The sequence below is a fragment of the Trachypithecus francoisi genome, unplaced genomic scaffold (genome assembly GCF_009764315.1).
Source record: "Trachypithecus francoisi isolate TF-2019V2 unplaced genomic scaffold, Tfra_2.0 Lachesis_group4, whole genome shotgun sequence".
Taxonomy (NCBI): domain Eukaryota; kingdom Metazoa; phylum Chordata; class Mammalia; order Primates; family Cercopithecidae; genus Trachypithecus; species Trachypithecus francoisi.
Window position 1 is genome coordinate 56,609,589 of NW_022681469.1, and position 22,740 is coordinate 56,632,328.

Below are 22,740 nucleotides of genomic sequence, written 5' to 3' on the forward strand. Positions count from 1 at the left end.
ACACGGTGAAACCCCGTCTCTACTAAAAAAATACAAAAAACTAGCCGGGCGAGGTGGCGGGCGCCTGTAGTCCCAGCTACTCGGGAGGCTGAGGCAGGGGAATGGCGTGAACCCGAAAGGTGGAGCTTGCAGTGATCTGAGATCCGGCCACTGCACTCCAGTTTGGGCGACAGAGCAAGACTCTGTCTCAAAAAAAAAAAAAAAAAAAAAAATTGGGCCTTAATACTCTTCTGTTCCTAGTGTACATGAGGAATAAGACATACTCTTGGTCATAATAGTGACTAATCACAGCAGTAATTCCTTAGAGCAGGTAAGAGTGGAGGGCTAAGAAATCTTGGGAAGTGAACCTGGGTAGTTTACAGGAAGTTTCACAGGTGATTCCAGCTGGCTTCCTGTAGGCCACTGGCCTAAAAAAGGAGTGTCAAACCCTAACTAAATATTATGAAAAATCTTTCACAACTAATTCATTATTTATTTACACATTCCCACTCTTTAACTTTAAAAATCATATCTTATGGTAGAATTTTTATATTTTATTTCCAGACTAGAAATTAACCTTACAGTGTACCTGGACTCTCAGAAATCATATTGTGATGCACTGTCCATTCCTCCCTCACTTTATTTATAACTACAGGTGTCTGGGGACAGCAGCACTTGTGGTGTGAGTGTTATGTGAGGGCACTCTGAGGCCATCTGTAGCCAGCACTAACTTGCTGTTTATCCACTGACTTCCCCACAAAGTTGTTACCAGAATCCTTTGCCCTCCATTTGTGGTAGTCAGATGGCAGAGAATTGGCTTGCATCTAAGCAGTTTTCTAATTCTGTTGATTGATCAATACATACATATTTGTTGAACTCCTACTCTGTGCAAAACACTGCTAGCTGGAATTAGAAGGTGAGAGGAAGAGTATTTTCCAATCAGAAGCAGTTAAACAATATGCAACGACTATGAAGGGTGGGAAGCCATTGGCTGGAGTGTGGGTGGTGGAAACGTGAATGGAGGAAGTGAAGCCATGTGACTAAGTGGTCCAGGCATGTGCCCAAGGGTTGGATTGGCCAGAGATTCCTTGGAGCTGCAGTGAAGTCAACACATGCCCACCCCCAAGTGGGGAAGGGCATTACTGGGCTGGAGTCCTCTTGCGTATTAGTCCCTTGGAGATGCTCTCTTAAAGTTGTTTTTCCCTGTGAAGAAAACAAGAGTATACCAATAGTAATAATAAGGAAAAATCGTGATTTTAATTGTTTCTTTCCTTCCTTCTTTTCCCCTCCCTCCCTTCCTCCCTCCCTCCCTCCCTCCCTCCCTCCCTTCCTTCCTTCCAAACTGGGAGAACAATAAATGTAAAGTTAAAATAAAAATTTATGAAGAGAAACTCTTAAAAAATGAATATTAGAACAGCAAAAATTCTGGTATATTATAAATCGTGAATTAATGAAGATTTAAACTACTTCTTTCAATAATAGAATAGAAAATACTTCTATGCTGTATTAAAGAATTGATCGTCAGAAAAGAAAACTTGAGTTCAAATGGTGCTTGCTGAATTTTAATAATTCTTTTCAAAGTCATTATTACTATAATGTTTTGAACTACATTCATTTGATCGTATAATATACTCATATTTTATGACATATCATTTACTGTAGTTATTTATTTAGGACTTTTCAGGTAATATCGGCTAAGAAGAATCAGGCTCATGAAATTTAGGGACCTACAATAGTACTGAAAAAGTGTAATGTTAATGAAATTTGTTTGCCTCTGCCACCTCATCCCCTTCTTGGTTTTTATCCTGTCTGCTATAATATCCTCAATACTCCTTCTTTACTTATCTGGATTCCTTTCTTCTATAAAAATCTGAATTTAGTGAAGAATGTCTTGAATCATTTATGTTTTCCCTCACTGTAGGCATAATTTGCATTTAATCTCCATCAAAAGTGAGGATTTTCACATGTCAGGGGTCCTGTGGGCCTTTCTTGTACATATATATGCCATATCTGTTAATTTAACAAAGTATTTACAGCAATGTGCAAAGGAGAAAACATTTGCCTTAGAAAAGTAGAATTCAGAATTCCTGGCTTTTGGTATAGATTTGGACTAAACTTACCTATACACCAAATAGATGTGACTCATATGTTTGTATTTCTATATAGTAAGCAAAGTGGAAATAAAATAAGAGGAAAACTTAACACCATTAACACCTAGCAGTAGCCATGTGCAAATAATAAATATGTTAATATAATAATATCTTTACTTATTAAAGAATGCACAGAAGGTGTAGATGATTTCAGTTAGCTGTTGCCACATGTTATTGTGAATAGTTTGTAAGTGATAAATTTGCATCTCTTTAAGCATAGTCCACACTTCAGACTTTAAATTTATGTGGTTTTCCTATTCCTGCTTGGTAAATGAGGAATTCCACTATGTTGAAAAGAGAATCTCAGTTTGTATCCTTGAGAAAATCATTCTGTTTGATTCAGAATGATTCAGAAAATCATTCTGTTTTAATAGTGAACAGCAGAACTGCAATTCTATACTATTGTAAATATAGATTATCATAACAATGCCATGTTGCTTAACTCAAAATGTTTCAAACTAAGTGAGATATAATGGGAAAATATATTAAGCCGTGGTTTTAACTTAAAAAAATTGCTATAGAAATACACTAAATTCCAAAACACAAATGGTATATAATTCTTTCAGCCCATTCCTGTCTCCAGCTGCCCAATTCCCTTCTGTCTTGGCATCCATTGCTCTCTTTTTCTTGAGTATCTTGCAGAGGTAGTCTGTGCATTCCATTTATTTCTAATATTGGTTATTTCAATTATTTATTTACTTTAGATGACTCCAGAATTGATGATAAAAGCCTGTAGCTTTTATACTGGACATTTAGTAAGGACTCATTTTTGGTAAGAATGTGATTTTTATAAACAATTTCTTCCTCTTTGTGTTTTTATTCTTGATATCCTCCGTACAAAGAAAAATTCACTTTGGACCAGTTGTGCTGATTTTATCTATTTAATCGTGTTTCTACCATTTTGTATTATATATTTCTTTTATATTTAATCAGCTTTTACTTAGTTAAAATATGTATTTTACTTCTTTAAGGTATAACTATCTTTTCTTAAAAAACAAAACTTTAAAATTAAAAATATAGTTTCACAGTCAACTTATCTGAAACCCTTGGAGCCAAATATGTTTTGGAATTTAGATTCCTTTAAAAAAAAACATCATTAGGTGGTTCTTTTGGTAAATTGGAATTATGACAACATGATTTCATCCCATGATTTCTTTATTTTATCCAAAAAGATATATGACTCATATAATCTCCATTTTTCTCTATTACTATTAGGAATTCTTCAGGTCATACCCAAGTTGTAGAAGTTTCTTTCTAGGCTGTGGCTTTTGAGATCATAAAGGAGATGTCGTTCTTTGTTCCCCTTAATTTATTGACTGATATATTGCCCTAATATCAGAATATTATTTTTAAGGAAATGTCTTCTGCCTGCAGCACTTGGAGAGACGTAGCTCGTACAAATGAAAATGTCGCCCTGGCTGAAAAAATGAACAGAGCAGTGACATGTTACCATTTCAGACTTCAGAAATCTGTATTTCATCACTGGCACTCTTATATGGAAGACCAGAAAGAAAGACTTAAAAGTAAATTCTTACTTAGTAGCAATTACTTTTTGTATCCATTTATTGAAATAATAAAAAAAACTAACAGTTAAGCATATTTTGTATACTTAGAGAACCTGTCTTTTTTATGTCTAGACAATTGTCACGAAATGAAGGTAGAGCTGCTAATTTAAAAATACTTAATGAAATTTGTCTCAAAGGATTTTATTTTAATAGAAAACAGACATATTTAAAATCACATCTTGTGTGCATTTGTGTGTATGTATACATGAATATAAATAGAATCTACTATGAGCTTTTTTATGTAATAGAGAGCTAGGTGGGTTCCAAATAATATGGACAGGTACCAAAACTGACTATTTTTGTAAAGAGGTTTATGCTTTTTACAAATATTACATTTAATGTATATATGATGAAACTTAAAAATAAAAATTATTTTCTCTTAAGACCTTGGGGGTTATACTGAGTGAGTGGGAGGTACATTAATGTGATCCATGCCCACTCAGTATAAGCTGCAAGAGCTCTTGTCTTCCGATTAGATTGTTTTGCAGCTCTCCTGATAATAACTTGTTTATGGCTGTTGCAAACCAGGGAATCATTTCTTTTTGACTGGCTGTGGTTGGTATCTCAGTTAGAGTGGACCCTCTGAAGATTTTAACATTAGTGTAATGAAGGGTTAGGAACTGGTTAATCATAGGACATAAAATTAAATTCAGAGGCATTGGATCTAAATGCTACCTTATGACTGTATTTCTTATGAAAAAGTTCAGAAGTTCTGGTTTTACAAAGAACAACCTTGTTTAAAAAAAAGGAAATGATACATGTCTTGACATTTCTATTGCAGCTATTACATCTTAATTTCTAAGGGCACAGGTGATGTTTCCAGGTTAATAAAGTCTCGAGAGTACTAATGCTATCAAAAGTAATTAATTTCAAGTGTAAATAAAACCAAACAAAAATGATCAGATGTGACATTGGTTCATATTATAAACATGATAGAATATTAAATCACTTTGTGTTTTTTGGAAACAGCTATAACTATTAATATATAGAGTAATCTAGTAAATTTCCTTCAGATACGCTATTGCGGATACAGCAGATCATCTATTGTCACAAGCTGTCCATTATCCTAACAAAATGGCGGAATAGAGCAAGACTTAAGAGTAAAAAGAAAGAAGATGAGCTGGTATTGTATATTGAAACAAATTTTTTAAGAATCTGGATTTTTCAGTTATATTCATGTTGCCTCAAATAATAATACTGTGTGTGGAAAATACTAAAATCCTGAATATTATCTACTTTTGAAGGGATTCTTGCTTTTTTTAAATTTTTTTATTTTTTTGAGACAGAGTTTTGCTCTTGTTGTCCAGGGTGGAGTGCAATGGCGTAATCTCGACTCACTGCAACCTCTGCCTCCCAGGTTCAAGCGATTCTCCTGTCTCAGCCTCCCAGGTAGCTGGGGTTACAGGCGCCTGCCGCCACACCCAGCTAATTTTTTTTTTGTTTTTAGTAGAGACGGGGTTTCACCATGTTGGCCAGGCTGGTCTTGAACTCCTGACCTCAGGTGATCTGCCCGCCTTGGCCTCCCAAAGTGCTGGGATTACAGGCGTGAGCTACTGCGTCTGGCTGGGATTCTTGTTCTTTAACTTAATAATTTAAAATTTACTTCAGTTATTAGTATATCATTACTTACTATTGGTTTAGTATGTTCAAAGTAACACTATGATCAGACATAGAAACATGCTGGATATTTTTTTCTGTAGTTACATTATTTAGTAGGAGATATTTTATTAATATTCTTTGAAATACAAAGTAAGGGTAAATAGGAAAGAGAATGTGGGGTGAAGTTAAATCCCCTTCTTTTGTGGTTGCCCCATGGATCAATGCTCCCACTCGCCTGAATTTGGTTCAGATGTTGAGACCAACAATAGCATACACGCAGCAAAAGAGTATGAGGAGATTTATTACTTATGTATGCTTAAAACAGTGCTAGAGCCTGTGCTGAGCTTTAAGCATCTCAAAGGTTACTTGAGATGCTCTCTAGAAGTTTATAATGTATAGGTTTTGAGCTGGTGGTCTTGTATGCTGTCCTGTAGGCTTTGCCTTTTGCACGCTACCTTCTCATTGTTACCAGTGAAACAGCTCTACTTTGGGTACCTAACACTATATTAGTCTGCTTATTCAGTGTTTTCCACCACTCTGTATATTAAGCTAGTGTTTTGATCACTGCCCTCTATGCCTGATCACTGATTGTCTAATAGTGAAATAGGTAACAGTACATGACCAGTCTGCCCCTGTACACCCGCTTCAGCTAAACATCCCTGAATATAAAAATTAGCCAGGCATGGTGGCAGGCCCGTGTAATCCCAGCTACTTGGGAGGCTGAGTCAGGAGAATCTCTTGAACCCTGGAGGTGGAGGTTGCAGTGAGCCGAGATCACGCCACTGCACTCCAGCCTGGGCAACAAAAGCAAAACTCCTTCTCAAAAAACAAACAAACCAAAAATCCCTGAGAGCAGGCAGTGTTGTTCTCTTAGTAGTCTCTGTATGCTGAGCATGATGTTTTGCACACAGTTGATATACATTAATATATATATAATGTATATTATATATACTATAATAATATTATCATTAAGATATATGTGTATTATATAGTTAATTGTGTGTTTAGAGAACTTTTTTTCTAGATACATGATTTATTGACCTGACAATCATTCTACATTCCCTTAAATGGAGTGAGGCTGGCAAGTGTATGCTGGGAGCAGAGGCAGGGAACACCTGTGTGTCAAGCGCTCCACATGTGTTCTTCCTCAGGCTCTAATATGTGTGTGTATACACACACACACATACATACACACATATATATTACATCAATATATATTACCCCAATATTGTGTGTATATGTTTGTGACTGAAATACTTACTACCTTTGTTTATTACACAGTTTTCAGAAGTGTATCAAGAGTTAAAATGGGAACTTCCTGTGATGATAAATTTGGCAATTTCCCAAATACATTACTTCTGACTTCCCTTTTTTGTTATCCGTATGTTAATCACCTTCACTCCATACACCAATTACCAGTTTTATCATTGCCAGAGCCTTGACTTTGTGGTCCTCACTTCCTCATCTGTGAAAGAGGAGACTAGATCAGCCTTTTAAGGTAGCTGCCTGTGCCAATGTTTTATGACAACTAATGGAAATCATCTGTAATACTTTGGTAGTTCAGAGAATGTTAAACATGCTTATGAAAAATTATAGTTTGTGTGGTAATGATGACAATCATAAATAATGTTTAATTTGTTCTATTCTTGTGTCAAGCACTGTGCTTTATGTCTGTCATCTCTCTTGATCGTTACAGCAATTCCATGGAATTTTAAAATTATTTTCATTGCAGATATTAAAACATGAACTTCACTTGAAAAAATGGAAAAATAGGTTAATACTCAAAAGAGCTGCTGTAGAAGAATCCAGTTTTCCTGAACAAAGTTCTTCTGAAGCCTCTCTTGTAGATGAGACTCTAAAATGTGACATTTCACTGTTACCTGAAAGAGCAATATTACAGGTTTGTATGAATACACTATACATTATCTACTATAATCGGCCAGGTGTGGTGGTGCATGCCTGTAATCCCAGCTACTTGGGAGGCTGAGACAGGAGAATTGCTTGAACCCAGGAGGCGGAGGTTGCAGTGAGCTGAGATGGTGCCATTGCACTCCAGCCTGGGCGACAATAGTGAAACTCCATCTCCAAAAATATATATATATATGTGTACACACTATAATCCTACTCTTGATGTATTGCATTCAGTTAGAATAAGGTTATTTTTGCCCATCATTTCTTCCTTTACAAATTACCTGTTCCTATCTTGTCTGTTTTTACATTGTAATTCCTATAATTTTCTTACTGGTTTGTAATAGCTCTTTATATTGGCAATATTAGCCCTTTGGAATATATTTGGAGATTTTTCCCCCACACTTGATGTTTGCTTTCAGTGTTGCTTGTGGAATCTTGGTGACAGAATTTTTTTTTTTTCTTTTTTTTTTTTTTTGAGATGAAGTTTCACTCTTGTTGCCCAGGCTGGAGTGCAATGGCGCAATCTTGGCTCACTGCAACCTCCGCCTCCTGGGTTCAAGCGATTCTCCTGCCTCAGCCTCCAGTGTAGCTGGGATTATAGGTGCCCACCACTACGCCCAGCTAATTTTTTCTATTTTTAGTAGAGATTGGGTTTCACCATATTGACCAGGCTGGTCTCGAACTCCTGACCTCAAGTGATCCACACACCTTGGCCTCCCAATGTGCTGGGATTACAGGCATGAACCACCACGCCCGGCTGATGACAGAAATGTTATATCTTTGTGTAATAAAGTCTGTCATCTTTGCCCTAATTATTTCTCTCTCTCTCTCTTTTTAACTTTTAGGTTCAGGGAGTACATGGGAAGGTTTGTTATATGTAGGTAAATCGCGTGTCATAGGAGTTTGGTGTACAGATTTATTTTGTCTCCCAGGTTATAAAGCCTGGTATTCAATAGATACTTTTCTGATCCTCACCATCCTCCCACTGTCTACCGTCAAGTAGATCCTGGTGTCTGTTCCTTTCTTTGTGTCCATATGTACTCAGAAGTTTGGCTTCCACTTGTAAGTGAGAATGTGCAGTATTTGGTTTTCTGTCCCTGTGTTAGTTTGCTTAGGATAATGGTCTCCAGCTCCATCCATGTTGCTGCAAAGGACATGATCTCATACTTTTTTATGGCTGCATAGCATTTCAATGTGTGTGTGTATATATATATATACATTATGGTATATATATATGTATATATATATATACATTATGGTATATATATATGTGTATATATATATATTTTTAAAAATCCAGTCTACTGTTGATGGGCATTTAGGTTGATTTCATATCTTTGCTATTGTGAATAGTGCTGTGATGTCCATATGCATGAATGTGTCTTTACGGTAGAATGATTTATATTCCTTTGGGCATATACCCAATAATGGGATTGTTGGGTTGAATGGCAATTGTGTTTTATGTTGTCTGAGAAATCGCCAAACTGCTTTCCACAATGGCTGAGCTAATTTACATTCCCACCATCAGTGTGTAAGCATTGCCTTTCTCTGTAACCTTGCCAGTATCTGTTATTTTCTTACTTTTTAATAATAGCCATTCTAACTGGTTAGTTAGAATGATTAGTGATGTTGAGCATTTTTTCATATGCTCATTGGTTGCGCATATGTCTTCTTTTGAGAAGTGTTTGTGTGCTTTGCCCGCTCTTTTAATGGTGTTGTTTTTTTCTTGTAAATTTAAGATCCTTATAGATTCTGGATATTAGACTTCGGTTGGATGTGTAGTTCACAAATGTTTTATCCCATTCTGTAGGTTGTCTGTTTATTCTGTTGATAGTTTCTTTTGCTGGTAGAAGCTCTTTTGTTTAATTAGGTCCCATTTGTTAATTTTTGTTTTTGTTGCAATTGCTTTTGGCATCTTCATTATGAAATTTTTGCCAAGTTCTATGCCCAGAATGGTATTTCCTAGGTTATCTTCCAGGGTCGTTATAGTTTTAAGTTTTACATTTAAGTCTTGAATCTATATTGAGTTGATTTTTGTATGTGGTGTAAGGAGGGGGTCCAGTTTCAATATTCCGCATATGGCAAGCCAGTTATCCCAGTATCATTTATTGAATGAAGAGTTATTTCCCTGTTGCTTGTTTTTTTTTTTTTTTTTTATTTTTTATTTTTATTTTTTATTTTTTATTATACTTTAAGTTCTAGGGTACATGTGCATAACGTTTATATCATGTATAACTCCCCAATGCAATCCCTCCCTCCTCCCCCCTCCCCATGATAGGCCCCAGTGTGTGATGTTCCCCTTCCCGAGTCCAAGTGATCTCATTGTTCAGTTCCCACCTATGAGTGAGAACATGCGGTGTTTGGTTTTCTCTTCTTGTGATAGTTTGCTAAGAATGATGGTTTCCAGCTGCATCCATGTCCCTACAAAGGACGCAAACTCATCCTTTTTGATGGCTGCATAGTATTCCATGGTGTATATGTGCCACATTTTCTTAATCCAGTCTGTCACAGATGGACATTTGGGTTGATTCCAAGTCTTTGCTATTGTGAATAGTGCCACAATACACATACGTGTGCATGTGTCTTTGTAGTAGAGTAATTTATAATCCTTTGGGTATATACCCAGTAGTGGGATAGCTGGGTCATATGGTACATCTAGTTCTAGATCCTTGAGGAATCGCCATACTCTTTTCCATAATGGTTGAACTAGTTTACAATCCCACCAACAGTGTAAAATTGTCCTATTTCTCCACATCCTCTCCAACATCTATTGTTTCCTGACTTCTTAATGATTGCCATTCTAACTGGTGTGAGATGGTATCTCATTGTGGTTTTGATTTGCATTTCTCTGATGGCGAGTGATGACGAGCATTTTTTCATGTGTCTGTTGGCTGTATGGATGTCTTCTTTTGAGAAATGTCTGTTCATATCCTTTCCCCACTTTTTGATGGGGTTGTTTGTTTTTTTTTCTGTATATTTGTTTGAGTTCTTTGTAGATTCTGGATATTAGCCCTTTGTCAGATGAGTAGGTTGCAAAAATTTTCTCCCATTCTGTAGGTTGCCTGTTCACTCTGATGGTAGTTTCTTTTGCTGTGCAAAAGCTCTTTAGTTTAATGAGATCCCATTTGTCAATTTTGGCTTTTGCTGCCGTTGCTTTTGGTGTTTTAGACATGAAGTCCTTGCCCATGCCTATGTCCTGAATGGTACTACCTAGATTTTCTTCTAGGGTTTTTATGGTATTAGGTCTAACATTTAAGTCTCTAATCCATCTTGAATTAATTTTCGTATAAGGGGTAAGGAAAGGATCCAGTTTCAGCTTTCTACTTGTGGCTAGCCAATTTTCCCAGCACCATTTATTAAATAGGGAATCCTTTCCCCATTTCTTGTTTTTGTCATGTTTGTCAAAGATCAGATGGCTGTAGATGTGTGGTATTATTTCTGAGGACTCTGTTCTGTTCCACTGGTCTATTTCTCTGTTGTGGTACCAGTACCATGCTGTTTTGGTTACTGTAGCCTTGTAGTATAGTTTGAAGTCAGGTAGCGTGACGCCTCCAGCTTTGTCCTTTTGACTTAGGATTGTCTTGGCAATGCGGGCTCTTTTTTGGTTCCATATGAACTTTAAAGCAGTTTTTTGCAATTCTGTGAAGAAACTCATTGGTAGCTTGATGGGGATGGCATTGAATCTATAAATAACCTTGGGCAGTATGGCCATTTTCACGATATTGATTCTTCCTATCCATGAGCATGGTATGTTCTTCCATTTGTTTGTGTCCTCTTTGATTTCACTGAGCAGTGGTTTGTAGTTCTCCTTGAAGAGGTCCTTTACATCCCTATAAGCTGGATTCCTAGGTATTTTATTCTCTTTGAAGCAATTGTGAATGGAAGTTCATTCCTGACTTGGCTCTCTGCTTGTCTGTTACTGGTGTATAAGAATGCTTGTGATTTTTGCACATTAATTTTGTATCCTGAGACTTTGCTGAAGTTGCTTATCAGCTTAAGGAGATTTTGGGCTGAGACGATGGGTTTTTCTAAATATACAATCATGTCATCTGCAAACAGGGACAATTTGACTTCTTCTTTTCCTAACTGGATACCCTTGATTTCTTTCTCTTGCCTGATTGCCCTAGCCAGAACTTCCAACACTATGTTGAATAGGAGTGGTGAGAGAGGGCATCCCTGTCTTGTGCCAGTTTTCAAAGGGAATTTTTCCAGTTTTTGCCCATTCAGTATGATATTAGCTGTGGTTTGTCGTAAATAGCTCTTATTATTTTGAGGTACGTTCCATCAATACCGAATTATTGAGCGTTTTTAGCATAAAGGGCTGTTGAATTTTGTCAAAAGCCTTTTCTGCATCTATTGAGATAATCATGTGGTTCTTGTCTTTGGTTCTGTTTATATGCTGGATTACGTTTATTGATTTGCGAATGTTGAACCAGCCTTGCATCCCAGGGATGAAGCCCACTTGATCATGGTGGATAAGCTTTTTGATGTGCTGCTGAATCCGGTTTGCCAGTATTTTATTGAGAATTTTTGCATCGATGTTCATCAGGGATATTGGTCTAAAATTCTCTTTTTTTGTTGTGTCTCTGCCAGGCTTTGGTATCAGGATGATGTTGGCCTCATAAAATGAGTTAGGGAGGATTCCCTCTTTTTCTATTGATTGGAATAGTTTCAGAAGGAATGGTACCAGCTCCTCCTTGTACCTCTGGTAGAATTCAGCTGTGAATCCATCTGGTCCTGGACTTTTTTTCGTGGGTAGGCTATTAATTGTTGCCTCAATTTCAGAGCCTGTTATTGGTCTATTCAGGGATTCAACTTCTTCCTGGTTCAGTCTTGGGAGAGTGTAAGTGTCCAGGAAATTATCCATTTCTTCTAGATTTTCTAGTCGATTTGCGTAGAGGCATTTATAGTATTCTCTGATGGTTGTTTGTATTTCTGTGGGGTCGGTGGTGATATCCCCTTTATCATTTTTTATTGCGACTATTTGATTCCTCTCTCTTTTCTTCTTTTTATAAATAGTCTTGCTAGCGGTCTGTCATTTTGTTGATCTTTTCAAAAAACCAACTCCTGGATTCATTGATTTTTTGGAGGGTTTTTTGTGACTCTATCTCCTTCAGTTCTGCTCTGATCTTAGTTATTTCTTGCCTTCTGCTAGCTTTTGAATGTGTTTGCTCTTGCCTCTCTAGTTCTTTTAATTGTGATGTTAAAGTGTCAATTTTAGATCTTTCCTGCTTTCTCTTGTGGGCATTTAGTGCTATAAATTTCCTCTACACACTGCTTTAAATGTGTCCCAGAGATTCTGGTATGTTGTATCTTTGTTCTCATTGGTTTCAAAGAACATCTTTATTTCTGCTTTCATTTCGTTATGTACCCAGTAGTCATTCAGGAGCAGGTTATTCAGTTTCCATGTAGTTGAGCGTTTTGATTGAGTTTCTTAGTCCTGAGTTCTAGTTTGATTGCACTGTGGTCTGAGAGACAGTTTGTTATAATTTCTGTTCTTGTACATTTGCTGAGGAGTGCTTTACTTCCAATTATGTGGTCAATTTTGGAATAAGTGCGATGTGGTGCTGAGAAGAATGTATATTCTGTTGATTTGGGGTGGAGAGTTCTATAGATGTCTATTAGGTCCGCTTGGTGCAGAGATGAGTTCAATTCCTGGATATCCTTGTTAACTTTCTGTCTCGTTGATCTGTCTAATGTTGACAGTGGAGTGTTGAAATCTCCCATTATTATTGTATGGGAGTCTAAGTCTCTTTGTAGGTCTCTAAGGACTTGCTTTATGAATCTGGTGCTCCTGTATGGGTGCATATATATTTAGGAGAGTTAGCTCTTCCTGTTGAATTGATCCCTTTACCATTATGTAATGGCCTTCTTTGTCTCTTTGATCTTTGATGGTTTAAAGTCTGTTTTATCAGAGACTAGGATTGCAACCCCTGCTTTTTTTGTTCTCCATTTGCTTGGTAGATCTTTCTCCATCCCTTTATTTTGAGCCTATGTATGTCTCTGCATGTGAGATGGGTCTCCTGAATACAGCAGACTGATGGGTCTTGACTCTTTATCCAGTTTGCCAGTCTGTGTCTTTTAATTGGAGCATTTAGTCCATTGACATTTAAGGTTAATATTGTTATGTGTGAACTTGATCCTGTCATTATGATATTAACTGGTTATTTTGCTCATTAGTTGATGCAGTTTCTTCCTAGCCTCGATGGTCTTTACATTTTGGCATGTTTTTGCAATGGCTGGTACCGGTTGTTCCTTTCCATGTTTAGGGCTTCCTTCAGGGTCTCTTGTAAGGCAGGCCTGGTGGTGACAAAATCTCTAAGCATTTGCTTATCTGTAAAGGATTTTATTTCTCCTTCACTGATGAAACTTAGTTTGGCTGGATATGAAATTCTGGGTTGAAAATTCTTTTCTTTAAGAACGTTGAATATTGGCCCCCACTCTCTTCTGGCTTGTAGAGTTTCTGCCGAGAGATCTGCTGTTAGTCTGATGGGCTTCCCTTTGTGGGTAACCCGACCTTTCTCTCTGGCTGCCCTTAAGATTTTTTCCTTCATTTCAACTTTGGTGAATCTGGCAATTATGTGTCTTGGAGTTGCTCTTCTGGAGGAGTATCTTGTGGCGTTCTCTGTATTTCCTGAATTTGAATGTTGGCCTGCCCTACTAGGTTGGGGAAGTTCTCCTGGATGATATCCTGAAGAGTGTTTTCCAACTTGGTTCCATTTTCCCCCTCACTTTCAGGCACCCCAATCAGACGTAGATTTGGTCTTTTTACATAATCCCATACTTCTTGCAGGCTTTGTTCATTTCTTTTTCTTCTTTTTTCTTTTGGTTTCTCTTCTCGCTTCATTTCATTCATTTGATCCTCCATGGCTGATACTTTTCTTCCAGTTGATCGAGTCCGTTACTGAAGCTTGTGCATTTGTCACGTATTTCTCGTGTCATGGTTTTCATCTCTGTCATTTCGTTTATGATCTTCTCTGCATTAATTAGTCTAGCTGTCAATTCTTCCACTTTTTTTTCAAGATTTTTAGTTTCTTTGCGCTGGGTACGTAATTCCTCCTTTAGCTCTGAGAAGTTTGATGGACTGAAGCCTTCTTCTCTCATCTCGTCAAAGTCATTCTCTGACCAGCTTTGATCCGTTGCTGGCGATGGGCTGCGCTCCTTTGCAGGGGGAGATGCACTCTTATTTTTTGAATTTCCAGCTTTTCTGCCCTGCTTTTTCCCCATCTTTGTGGTTTTATCTGTCTCTGGTCTTTGATGATGGTGACGTACTGATGGGGTTTTGGTATAGGTGTCCTTCCTGTTTGATAGTTTTCCGTCTGACAGTCAGAAGGACTGTCTGTTGGTCTGTTGGAGATTGCTTGAGGTCCACTCCAGACCCTGTTTGCCTGGGTATCAGCAGCAGAGGTTGCCAAAGATAGAATATTGCTGAGCAGCGAGTGTACCTGTCTTTCTTCCTTGGAAGTTTCCTCTCAGGGATGACTCCACCCTGTGAGGTGTGGGGTGTCAGACTGCCCCTAGTGGGGGATGTCTCCCAGCTAGGCTACTCAGGGGTCAGGGACCCACCTGAGCAGGCAGTCTGTCCGTTCTCGGATCTCAACCTCCGCCTTGGGAGATCCACGGCTCTCCCCAAAGCTGTCAGACAGAGTCGTTCGCCTCTGCACCGCCCCCGCTGCTTTCCCTATTGGACCTCAGCTGTGGGCTGTCCCCAGAGGTGGAGTCTACAGAGACAGGCAGGTTTCCTTGAGCTGCTGTGAGCTCCACCCAGTTGGAGCTTCCCAGCGGCTTTGTTTACCTACTTAAGCCTCAGCAATGGCGGGCGCCCCTCCCCCAGCCTCGCTGCTACCTTGCGGATAGATCGCCGCAGACTGCTGTGTTAGCAGTGAGGGAGGCTCCGTGGGCGTGGGACCCTCCCGGCCAGGTGTGGGATATATTCTCCTGGTGTGCCTGTTTCCTTAAAGCGCAATATTGGGGTGGGAGTTACGCGATTTTCCAGGTGTTATGTGTCTCATTTCCCCTGGCTAGGAAAACGGATTTCCTTCCCCCTTGCGCTTCCAGGTGAGGCGATGCCTCGCCCTGCTTCAGCTCACGCTGGTCAGGCTGCAGCAGCTGACCAGCACCGATTGTCCGGCACTCCCTAGAGAGATGACCCCAGTACCTCAGTTGAAAATGCAGAAATCACCGGTCTTCTGTGTTACTCGCGCTGGGAGTTGGAGACTGGAGCTGTTCCTATTCGGCCATCTTGCTCCGCCCCCGCTTGTTTTTCTTGATTGTGTAGATGTATGGCATTGTTTCTGGGCTCTTTAATCTGTTCCATTTGTCTATATTTCCGTTTTTGTAACAGAACCATGTTGTTTTGGTTACCATAGCCTTATAGTATAGTTTGAAGTTGGGTAGTGTGATGTCTCCAGCATTGTTCTTTCCACTTAGGATTACCTTGGCTATTTGGGCCCTTTTGTGGTTCCATATGAATTTTAAAATAGTTTTTTTCTAATTCTGTGAAAAATGTCATTGGTAGTTTGATAGGCATAGCATTGAATCTGTAAATTGCTTTGGGCAGTATGGCCATTTTAACAATATTGATTCTTCCTATCCATGAGCATGGGTTGTTTATCCATTTGTTTGTGTCATTTGTGTTTTCTTTCTTTCAGTGTTTTGTAAATCTTGTTGTAGACATCTTTCACCTCCTTGGTTATGGCTGGTTATAGCTGTATTCCTATTTATTTTATCCTTTTTTTTGTGGCTGTTGTGAATGAAATTGAATTCTTAATTTGGCTCTCAGTGTGGATACAGAGTCTCACTCTTGTCACCCAGGCTGGAGTGCAGTGGTGTGGCTTTGGCTTACTGCAACCTCTGCTTCCCGGGTTCAAGCGATTTTCATGCCTCATCCACCCAAATAGCTGGAATTACAGGCGTGGGCCACCAAACCCAGATAGTTTTTGTATTTTTAGTAGAGACAGGGTTTAGCTATGTTGGCCAGGCTGGTCTGAACTCCTTGCCTCAATGATCTACCTGCCTCAGCCTCCCAAAGTGCTGGGATTACTGGCATGAGTCACTGTGCACAGCCAGTACAGTGATTTTGTATCCAGAAACTTTGTTGAAGTTGTTTGTCAGATTAAAGAGCTTTTGGGCAGAGATTATGGGGTTTTCTAAGCATAGAATCATATTGTCTGCAAACAGGGAGTTTGACTTTCTGTCTTCCTTTGAGTGTCTTTTATTTATTTCTATTGCCTGATTTCTCTAGCTAGGACGTCCAGTACTATGTTGAATAGGAGTGGTGAGAGAGGGCATCCTTGTCTTGTTCTGGTTTTCAAGGGAAATGCCTTCAGCTTTTGCCCGTTCAGTAGGATGTTGGCTGTGGGTTTTTCATGAATGGCTCTTATTATTTGAGGTATGTTCCTTCAGTGCCTAGTTTGTTGAGGGTTTTTAACATGAAGGGATGTTGAATTTTATTGAAAACCTTTTCTAAATCTATTGAGATGATTGTGTGGTTGTTTTTAGTTCTCTTTATGTGGTGTATCACATTTATTGATTTGTGTATGTTGAACCAACCTTGCATCTTAGGGATGACGCCTACTTGATCATGGTGGAAAAGCTTTTTGATGTGCTGCTGGATTCGGTTTGCTAGTATTTTCTTGAGGATTTTTACATCCATATTCCTCAAGCATATTGGCCCGAAGTTTTCTTTTTTTGTTGTATCTCTGCCGGGTTTTGGTATCAGGATAATGTTGGCCTCATAGAATGAGTTAGGGAGGCATTCCTCCTCCTCAATTTTTTAGAATAATTTCAATGAGAATGGTACCAGCTCTTCATTATACATCTGATAGAATTCAGCTGTGAATCCATCTGGTCATGGGCTTTTTCTGTTTGGTAGGCTTTTATTACTGATTTGATTTTTTTGTTTGAGACAGGATCTTGCTCTGTCACCCAGGCTAGAGTGCAGTAGTGTAATCATGGCTCACTGCAGCCTCAACCCCCCAGACTCAAGCAGTCCTCCCACCTCAGCCTCCAGGTAGCTGGAACTACAGGCATGTGCCACTATGCATGGATAATTTTTGTATTTTTCTGGTATAGAAAGGCCACTATGCCTGGCCTTTTTACAATCTTACTGTCATGGCTTACTGATTTGATTTTGGAACTCAATATTAGTCTTTACAGGGATTCAATCTTCTTCCTGGTTCAATCTTTGGAGGTTGTATGTTTCCAGGAATTTATCCATTTCTTTTAGGTATAGAAGTGTTCATAATAATCTCTGAGGGTTTTTTGTATTTCTAGGGGGATCAGTGGTAATGCACCCTTTGCCATTTCTGATGGTGTTTATTTGGATCTTCTTTTTTTTTTTAATTAGTTTACCTACCAGTCTACCTTGTATTATTAATTCTTTCAAAGAAAAAGCTCCTGGATTTATTGATTTTTGTATGGTTTTTTGCCTCTTAATTTCCTTTAGTTCATCTCTGACTTTGGTTATTTTTTGTCTTCTGCTAGTCTTGGGGTTGTTCTTGTTTCTCTAGTTCCTCTAGTTGTGATACTAGGTTGTTAATTTGAGATCTTTCTAACTTTTTGATGTGGGTGTTTAGTGCTATAAACTTCCCTCTTAACACTGCTTTGGCTGTGTCCCAGAAATTCTGATATCTTGTATCTTTTTTCTCATTAGTTTAAAATAATTTCTTGATTTCTGCCTTAATTTCATTATTTATCCAAAAGCCATTTAGGAGCAGGTTTTTAATTTCCATGTAATTGTATGCTTTTGATTGATAGTCTTAGCATTAATTTCTATATTTACTGCATTGTCTGAGAGCTTGGTTGGTATGATTTTGGTTTTGGGGAATATGGTGAGGATTGTTTTATGCCCAATATGTGCAGTTGATTTTAGAGTATGGACCATGTGCAGATGTGAAAAATGTATGTTCTGTTGTTTTTGGATGGAAAGTTCTGTAGATTTATATGAGGTCCATTTGGTCAAGCGTTGAGTTCAGGTCCTGAATATTTGTGTTATTTTTCTGCTTCGATGATCTGTTCAATACTGTCACTGGGGGTATTCAAAGCTCCCACTATTATTGTGTAGTTGTCTAAGTCTCTTTGTAGGTCTCTAGGAACTGGCTTTATGAATCTGGGTTGGGTGCATATATATTTAGGATAGTTAGGTCTTGTTGTTGAATTGAGTCCTTTACCATTATTTAATGCCCTTCTTTATCTTTTCTTGATCTTTGTTGGTTTGAAGTCTGTTTTGCATGAAATTAAAATAGCAGCCCCTGCCTTTTTATGTTTTCTGTTTGCTTGGTAAATTTTTCTCCATCCCGTTACTTTAAGCCTATAGGTGTCACTGCATGGGTCTCTTTAAGACAGTATACCACTGGGTTTTGCTTTCTACTCTGTGCCTTTTAATTGGGGGCATTTAGCCCATTTACATTCAAGATTAGTATTGATACATGTGGATTTGATCCCGTCATCATGTTATTAGCTGGTTATTATGCAGACTTGTTTGTGTGGCTGCTTTAGAGTATCACTGGTCTATGTACTTAAGTGTACTTTTATAGTGGCTGGTAATGGTCTTTCCTTTCCATATTCAGTGCTTTCTTCAGGACCTCTTGTAAGGCATGTCTGTGGGTAACAAATTCCCTTAGCATTTGCTTGTCTGAAAAGTATCTTATTTCTCCTTTGTTTAGGAAACAGCTTGGCTGGATATGAAATTCTTGGTTGAAAATTATGTTTTTTAAGAATGCTGAATATAGGCCCCCCAATCTCTTCTGGCTTGTAGGGTTTCTGCCGACAGGTCTGCTGTTAGCCTGATGGGGTTCCCTTAGCAGATGACCTGCCCTTTCTTTCTAGTTGCCTTTTTTTTTTTTTTTTTTTGAGTTGGAGTTTTGCTCTGTCACCCAGGCTGGAGTGTAGTGGCACAACCTCGGCTCACTGCAACCTCCACCTCCTGGGTTCAAGCGATTCTCCCGCCTTAGCCTCCTGAGTAGCTGGGATTACAGGCACGCGCCACCACGCCCAGCTAATTTTGTATTTTTAGTAGCAATGGAATTTCTCCATGTTGGTGAGGCTGGTCTCAAACTCCTGACCTCTCAGGTGATCCACCAGCCTTGGCCTCCCAAAGTGCTGGAATTACAGGCATGAGCCACTGCATCCAGGCCTAGCTGCCTTTTTTCTTTTCATTTTGACCTTGGAGAATCTGATGATTATGTGTCTTGGAATGGCCTTCTTTAGTAGCATTTGTTCAGGGGTTCTCTGCATTTCCTGAATTTGAATGTTGGCCTCTCTGGCAAGATAGGGGAAATTTTCATGGACGATATCCTGAAATAATGTTTTCCAAGTTCCTTGGTTTCTCTCCCTCTCTTTTCTCTTTCAAGGACACCAGTGAGTCATAGATTTGGTCTGTTTACATAATCCTATATTTCTTGGAGGTTTTGTTCATTATTCTTTATTTTTTTTTCTTTATTTTCATCTGACTGAATTATTTAGGAGAGCCAGTTTTCAAGCTCTGAGATTCTTTCCTCAGCCTGGTTGATTCTGCTGTTAGTACCTACAAGTACATTATTGTGTTTTTCACTCTATCAGATCAATTTCTTTCTTTTCTTTTTTTTTTTTTTTTTTTTTTTTTTTTTTTTTTTTGAGACAGAGTCTCACTCTGTCTCCCAGGCTGGAATGCAGTGGTGCAATCTCGGCTTACTGTAGCCTCCACCTCCTGGGTTCAAGCTATTCTCCCACCTCAGCCTCCCGAGTAGCTGGGATTATAGGCATGTGCCACCAAACCCAGCTAATTTTTTGTATTTAGTAGAGACGGGATTTTGCCATATTGACCAAGCTGGTCTCAAACTCCTGACCTCAGGTGATCAACCCACCTCGGCCTCCCAAAGTGCTGGGATTACAGATGTGAGCCACCACGCCTGGCCTGTTTCTTTCTTACAATGGCCATTTGGTCTACCACCTCCTGTATTGTTTCATTATACTCCTTAGATTTCTTCGATTGGGTTTTAACTATCTCCTGTATATTGATGATCTTCATTCCTGTCCTTATTCTGTATTCTACATCTGACATCTCACCCATTTCAGCCTGGTTAAGAATCATTGCTAGGGAACTAGGGCGATTGTTTGGAGGTAAGAAGACACTGGCTTTTTGAGTTGCCAGAGTTCTTATACTGGTTCTTTCTCATTTGTGTGGGCTGATGACTCTTTAATCTTTGAAACTGCTGTCTGTTGGATGGATTTTTTTGCTTTTTTCTTCTTTGATGCCCTTGGGGTTTGATTATAGAATAAGGTGGTCTGTTGACTGGCCTTGATTCTAGTATACTCCTGGATGTTGGAGGACCCCCCACCTCTGAATACTCTCTCCATGACCATGTTTCTTTTGTTGGGTGTTCTGTTCCACAGGGCTCAATCAGGCAGGGGCTGCAGTTGGCATACAGGCCATATCCTTGCCAGATCAACCCTTGTCTTCTGTCTGTGTGCTTCCTGGGAAAACATGAGATTGCAGGGGAACACAGATTGTAGAGAGGAATGAAGCTGGGGACCAGCCTGTCTGGGCTCAGCATGGAACCAGGAGAACCACTGCAACATGGGAAAGAGTGAGTGGGTGAGCGCCCCCAGAGGGATTCATACTCTCCACAGGCACCTGTGCGAAACTGGGAATGGCAGAATCCCCTTGGTTTCCCCCTAAACCCCCCTACCGCACTATAGACTGAGGTGGAATTCAGGCAGAAGTGATACTGCTGGGTTGGAAGCTCTAGTGGGTGTGGCCCATCTGGCTGTGAGAGGCAGGGGTGGGTGGAGTTGGCCACCCTGCCATCCAGGTGTTTCCAGGGCAATAGGAGGCTGCACTTCTCAGCAAATTCAAGCAGAAGTAGGATTGCTGGTCTGTAGGCTGTAGCAGGCATGGCTTACCTGTCTGATGGTGGTGGTGGTGGCTGGGGACGCTCACCCTGCCATCTGGGTATTTCCTGGGACAACAGGAAGCTCTGCCCTCTAGCTGAGTTCACATAGGAGTGGGAACACGGGTCCAAAACATCTAGCAGGCATTGTCTGCCTGGTTACCAGTGGCGGGAGTGGGTGGGGTTGCACACTCTGCCATCCAGGTATTTCCCGGGACAGCAGGAAGCTGTGCCCTGCATTCGAGTTCATACAGAAGCAGGACCGCTGAGCTGGAAGCTCTGGCACCTGGTTACCAGTAGTGAGGTGGGTGGGGTCATGGGCTCTGCCTGCCATCCAGGTGTTTCCTGGACCAACGGGAAGCTATGCCTTCTGGCTTAGTTCACACAGACGTCGGGCTGCTGGGCTGCAAGCTCTAGTAGGTATTGCCAGCCTGGCTACCAGTGGTGGGGGCAGGTGGGGACACCTGCCCTACTGTCCAGGTGTTTCCTAGGACAACAGGAGACTGCACCCCCCAGCTGAGTTCACACAAAAGTGGGACCACTGGGTTGCAAGCTCTAGCAAGTGTTGCCCACCGGGCTCCAAGTGGCAGAGGTGGGTTGGGTGGCTGGCTGAGTAAGGGCTGAAGTAGGACTGCTGGGCTGGAAACTGTGCCTAGTCCTGTTCGGCAAGAAGGGGTGGAACAATTTTACTGCTTCCAGGTACTGCAACCGCAGCCTCTGTTGGGGCTGTAGTGCTGGTGCTGGTCTGCTCCAGGGCCCAAACCTTGTAGAGGTCCCCTTGCACTAAGGAGTTGCCCCTCAAAAATGTCTGACTGGCTTTCTGCCTCAGTCTAAAGTGTGGTAGCAGGGTGTTGGGGGAAGCCGGGGGGATTCTCCCATTCCCAGTCTTGCACAAGTCCTTGTGAACAGTATGAATCCCCCTGGGGGCTCTCACCCACTCACCCTTTCTCATGTTGCAGTGGTTCTCCTGACTCCATGCTGAGCCCAGACAGGCTGGTCACCAGCTTCATTCCTCTCTGCAATCTGTGTTCCCCTGCTGCCTTGATGGATCGAATGTTGTTTCTCAGATGGTTGGCCTGCAGGGTCAGTGTTCACTAGCCCTTTTGTTTTCTCTCTGTGAGAGTGGTGTACATGAGCTGTTTCTAATTTGCCATCTTGGCCCCCTCACCTATTTGTCTTTTTAAATGTCATATTAGTATGTCATTCTTAGTTGTTTTTCTAAGCCATATCACTTACTCCTTCCTACACTCACGCAGCTATCTTTTTTTTTTTTTCCTGTGAACTCCTGTGCCTCTGACTGCTAATGTTCCTTTGTTAATCAGTGGCTGCTCTAGGATTTACAATATGCATTTAGATAGCATGGACTATCTTCAAATAATGTTATGCCACTTTATATTAAAGGACCTAACAAGACTACGCTTTTATTTTCTCCCTCCTGTGTGTTGTGCTATTATTGTCATTTATTTTGCTTTTATAGATTTATAAACTCTACAATATAATTTGTTTTTGCTTTAAATAGTCAATTATAGGCCAGGCGCGGTGGCTAACACCTGTAATCCCAGCACTTTGGGAGGCTGAGGCAGGCAGATCACCTGAGGTCAGGAGTTTGAGACCAGCCTGCCCAACGTGGTGAAACCCTGTCTCTACTAAAAATACAAAAATTAG

The 22,740-nt window shown here is 40.0% G+C and overlaps 1 protein-coding gene across 8 annotated transcripts in view; it reads left to right on the plus strand.

The window, feature by feature from the left end:
- The window catches only part of FBXL13 (F-box and leucine rich repeat protein 13), a 282,389-nt gene that overhangs the window by 46,239 nt on the left and 213,410 nt on the right, over positions 1 to 22,740 (plus strand). For all 8 annotated transcript variants that reach the window (XM_033193672.1, XM_033193673.1, XM_033193674.1 and 5 more), the window contains 4 exons: positions 2,834 to 2,901; positions 3,504 to 3,652; positions 4,708 to 4,817; positions 7,026 to 7,193. In XM_033193672.1, the coding sequence (XP_033049563.1) occupies positions 2,834 to 2,901; positions 3,504 to 3,652; positions 4,708 to 4,817; positions 7,026 to 7,193 (495 nt within the window). The remainder of the gene's footprint in view (positions 1 to 2,833; positions 2,902 to 3,503; positions 3,653 to 4,707; positions 4,818 to 7,025; positions 7,194 to 22,740) is intronic.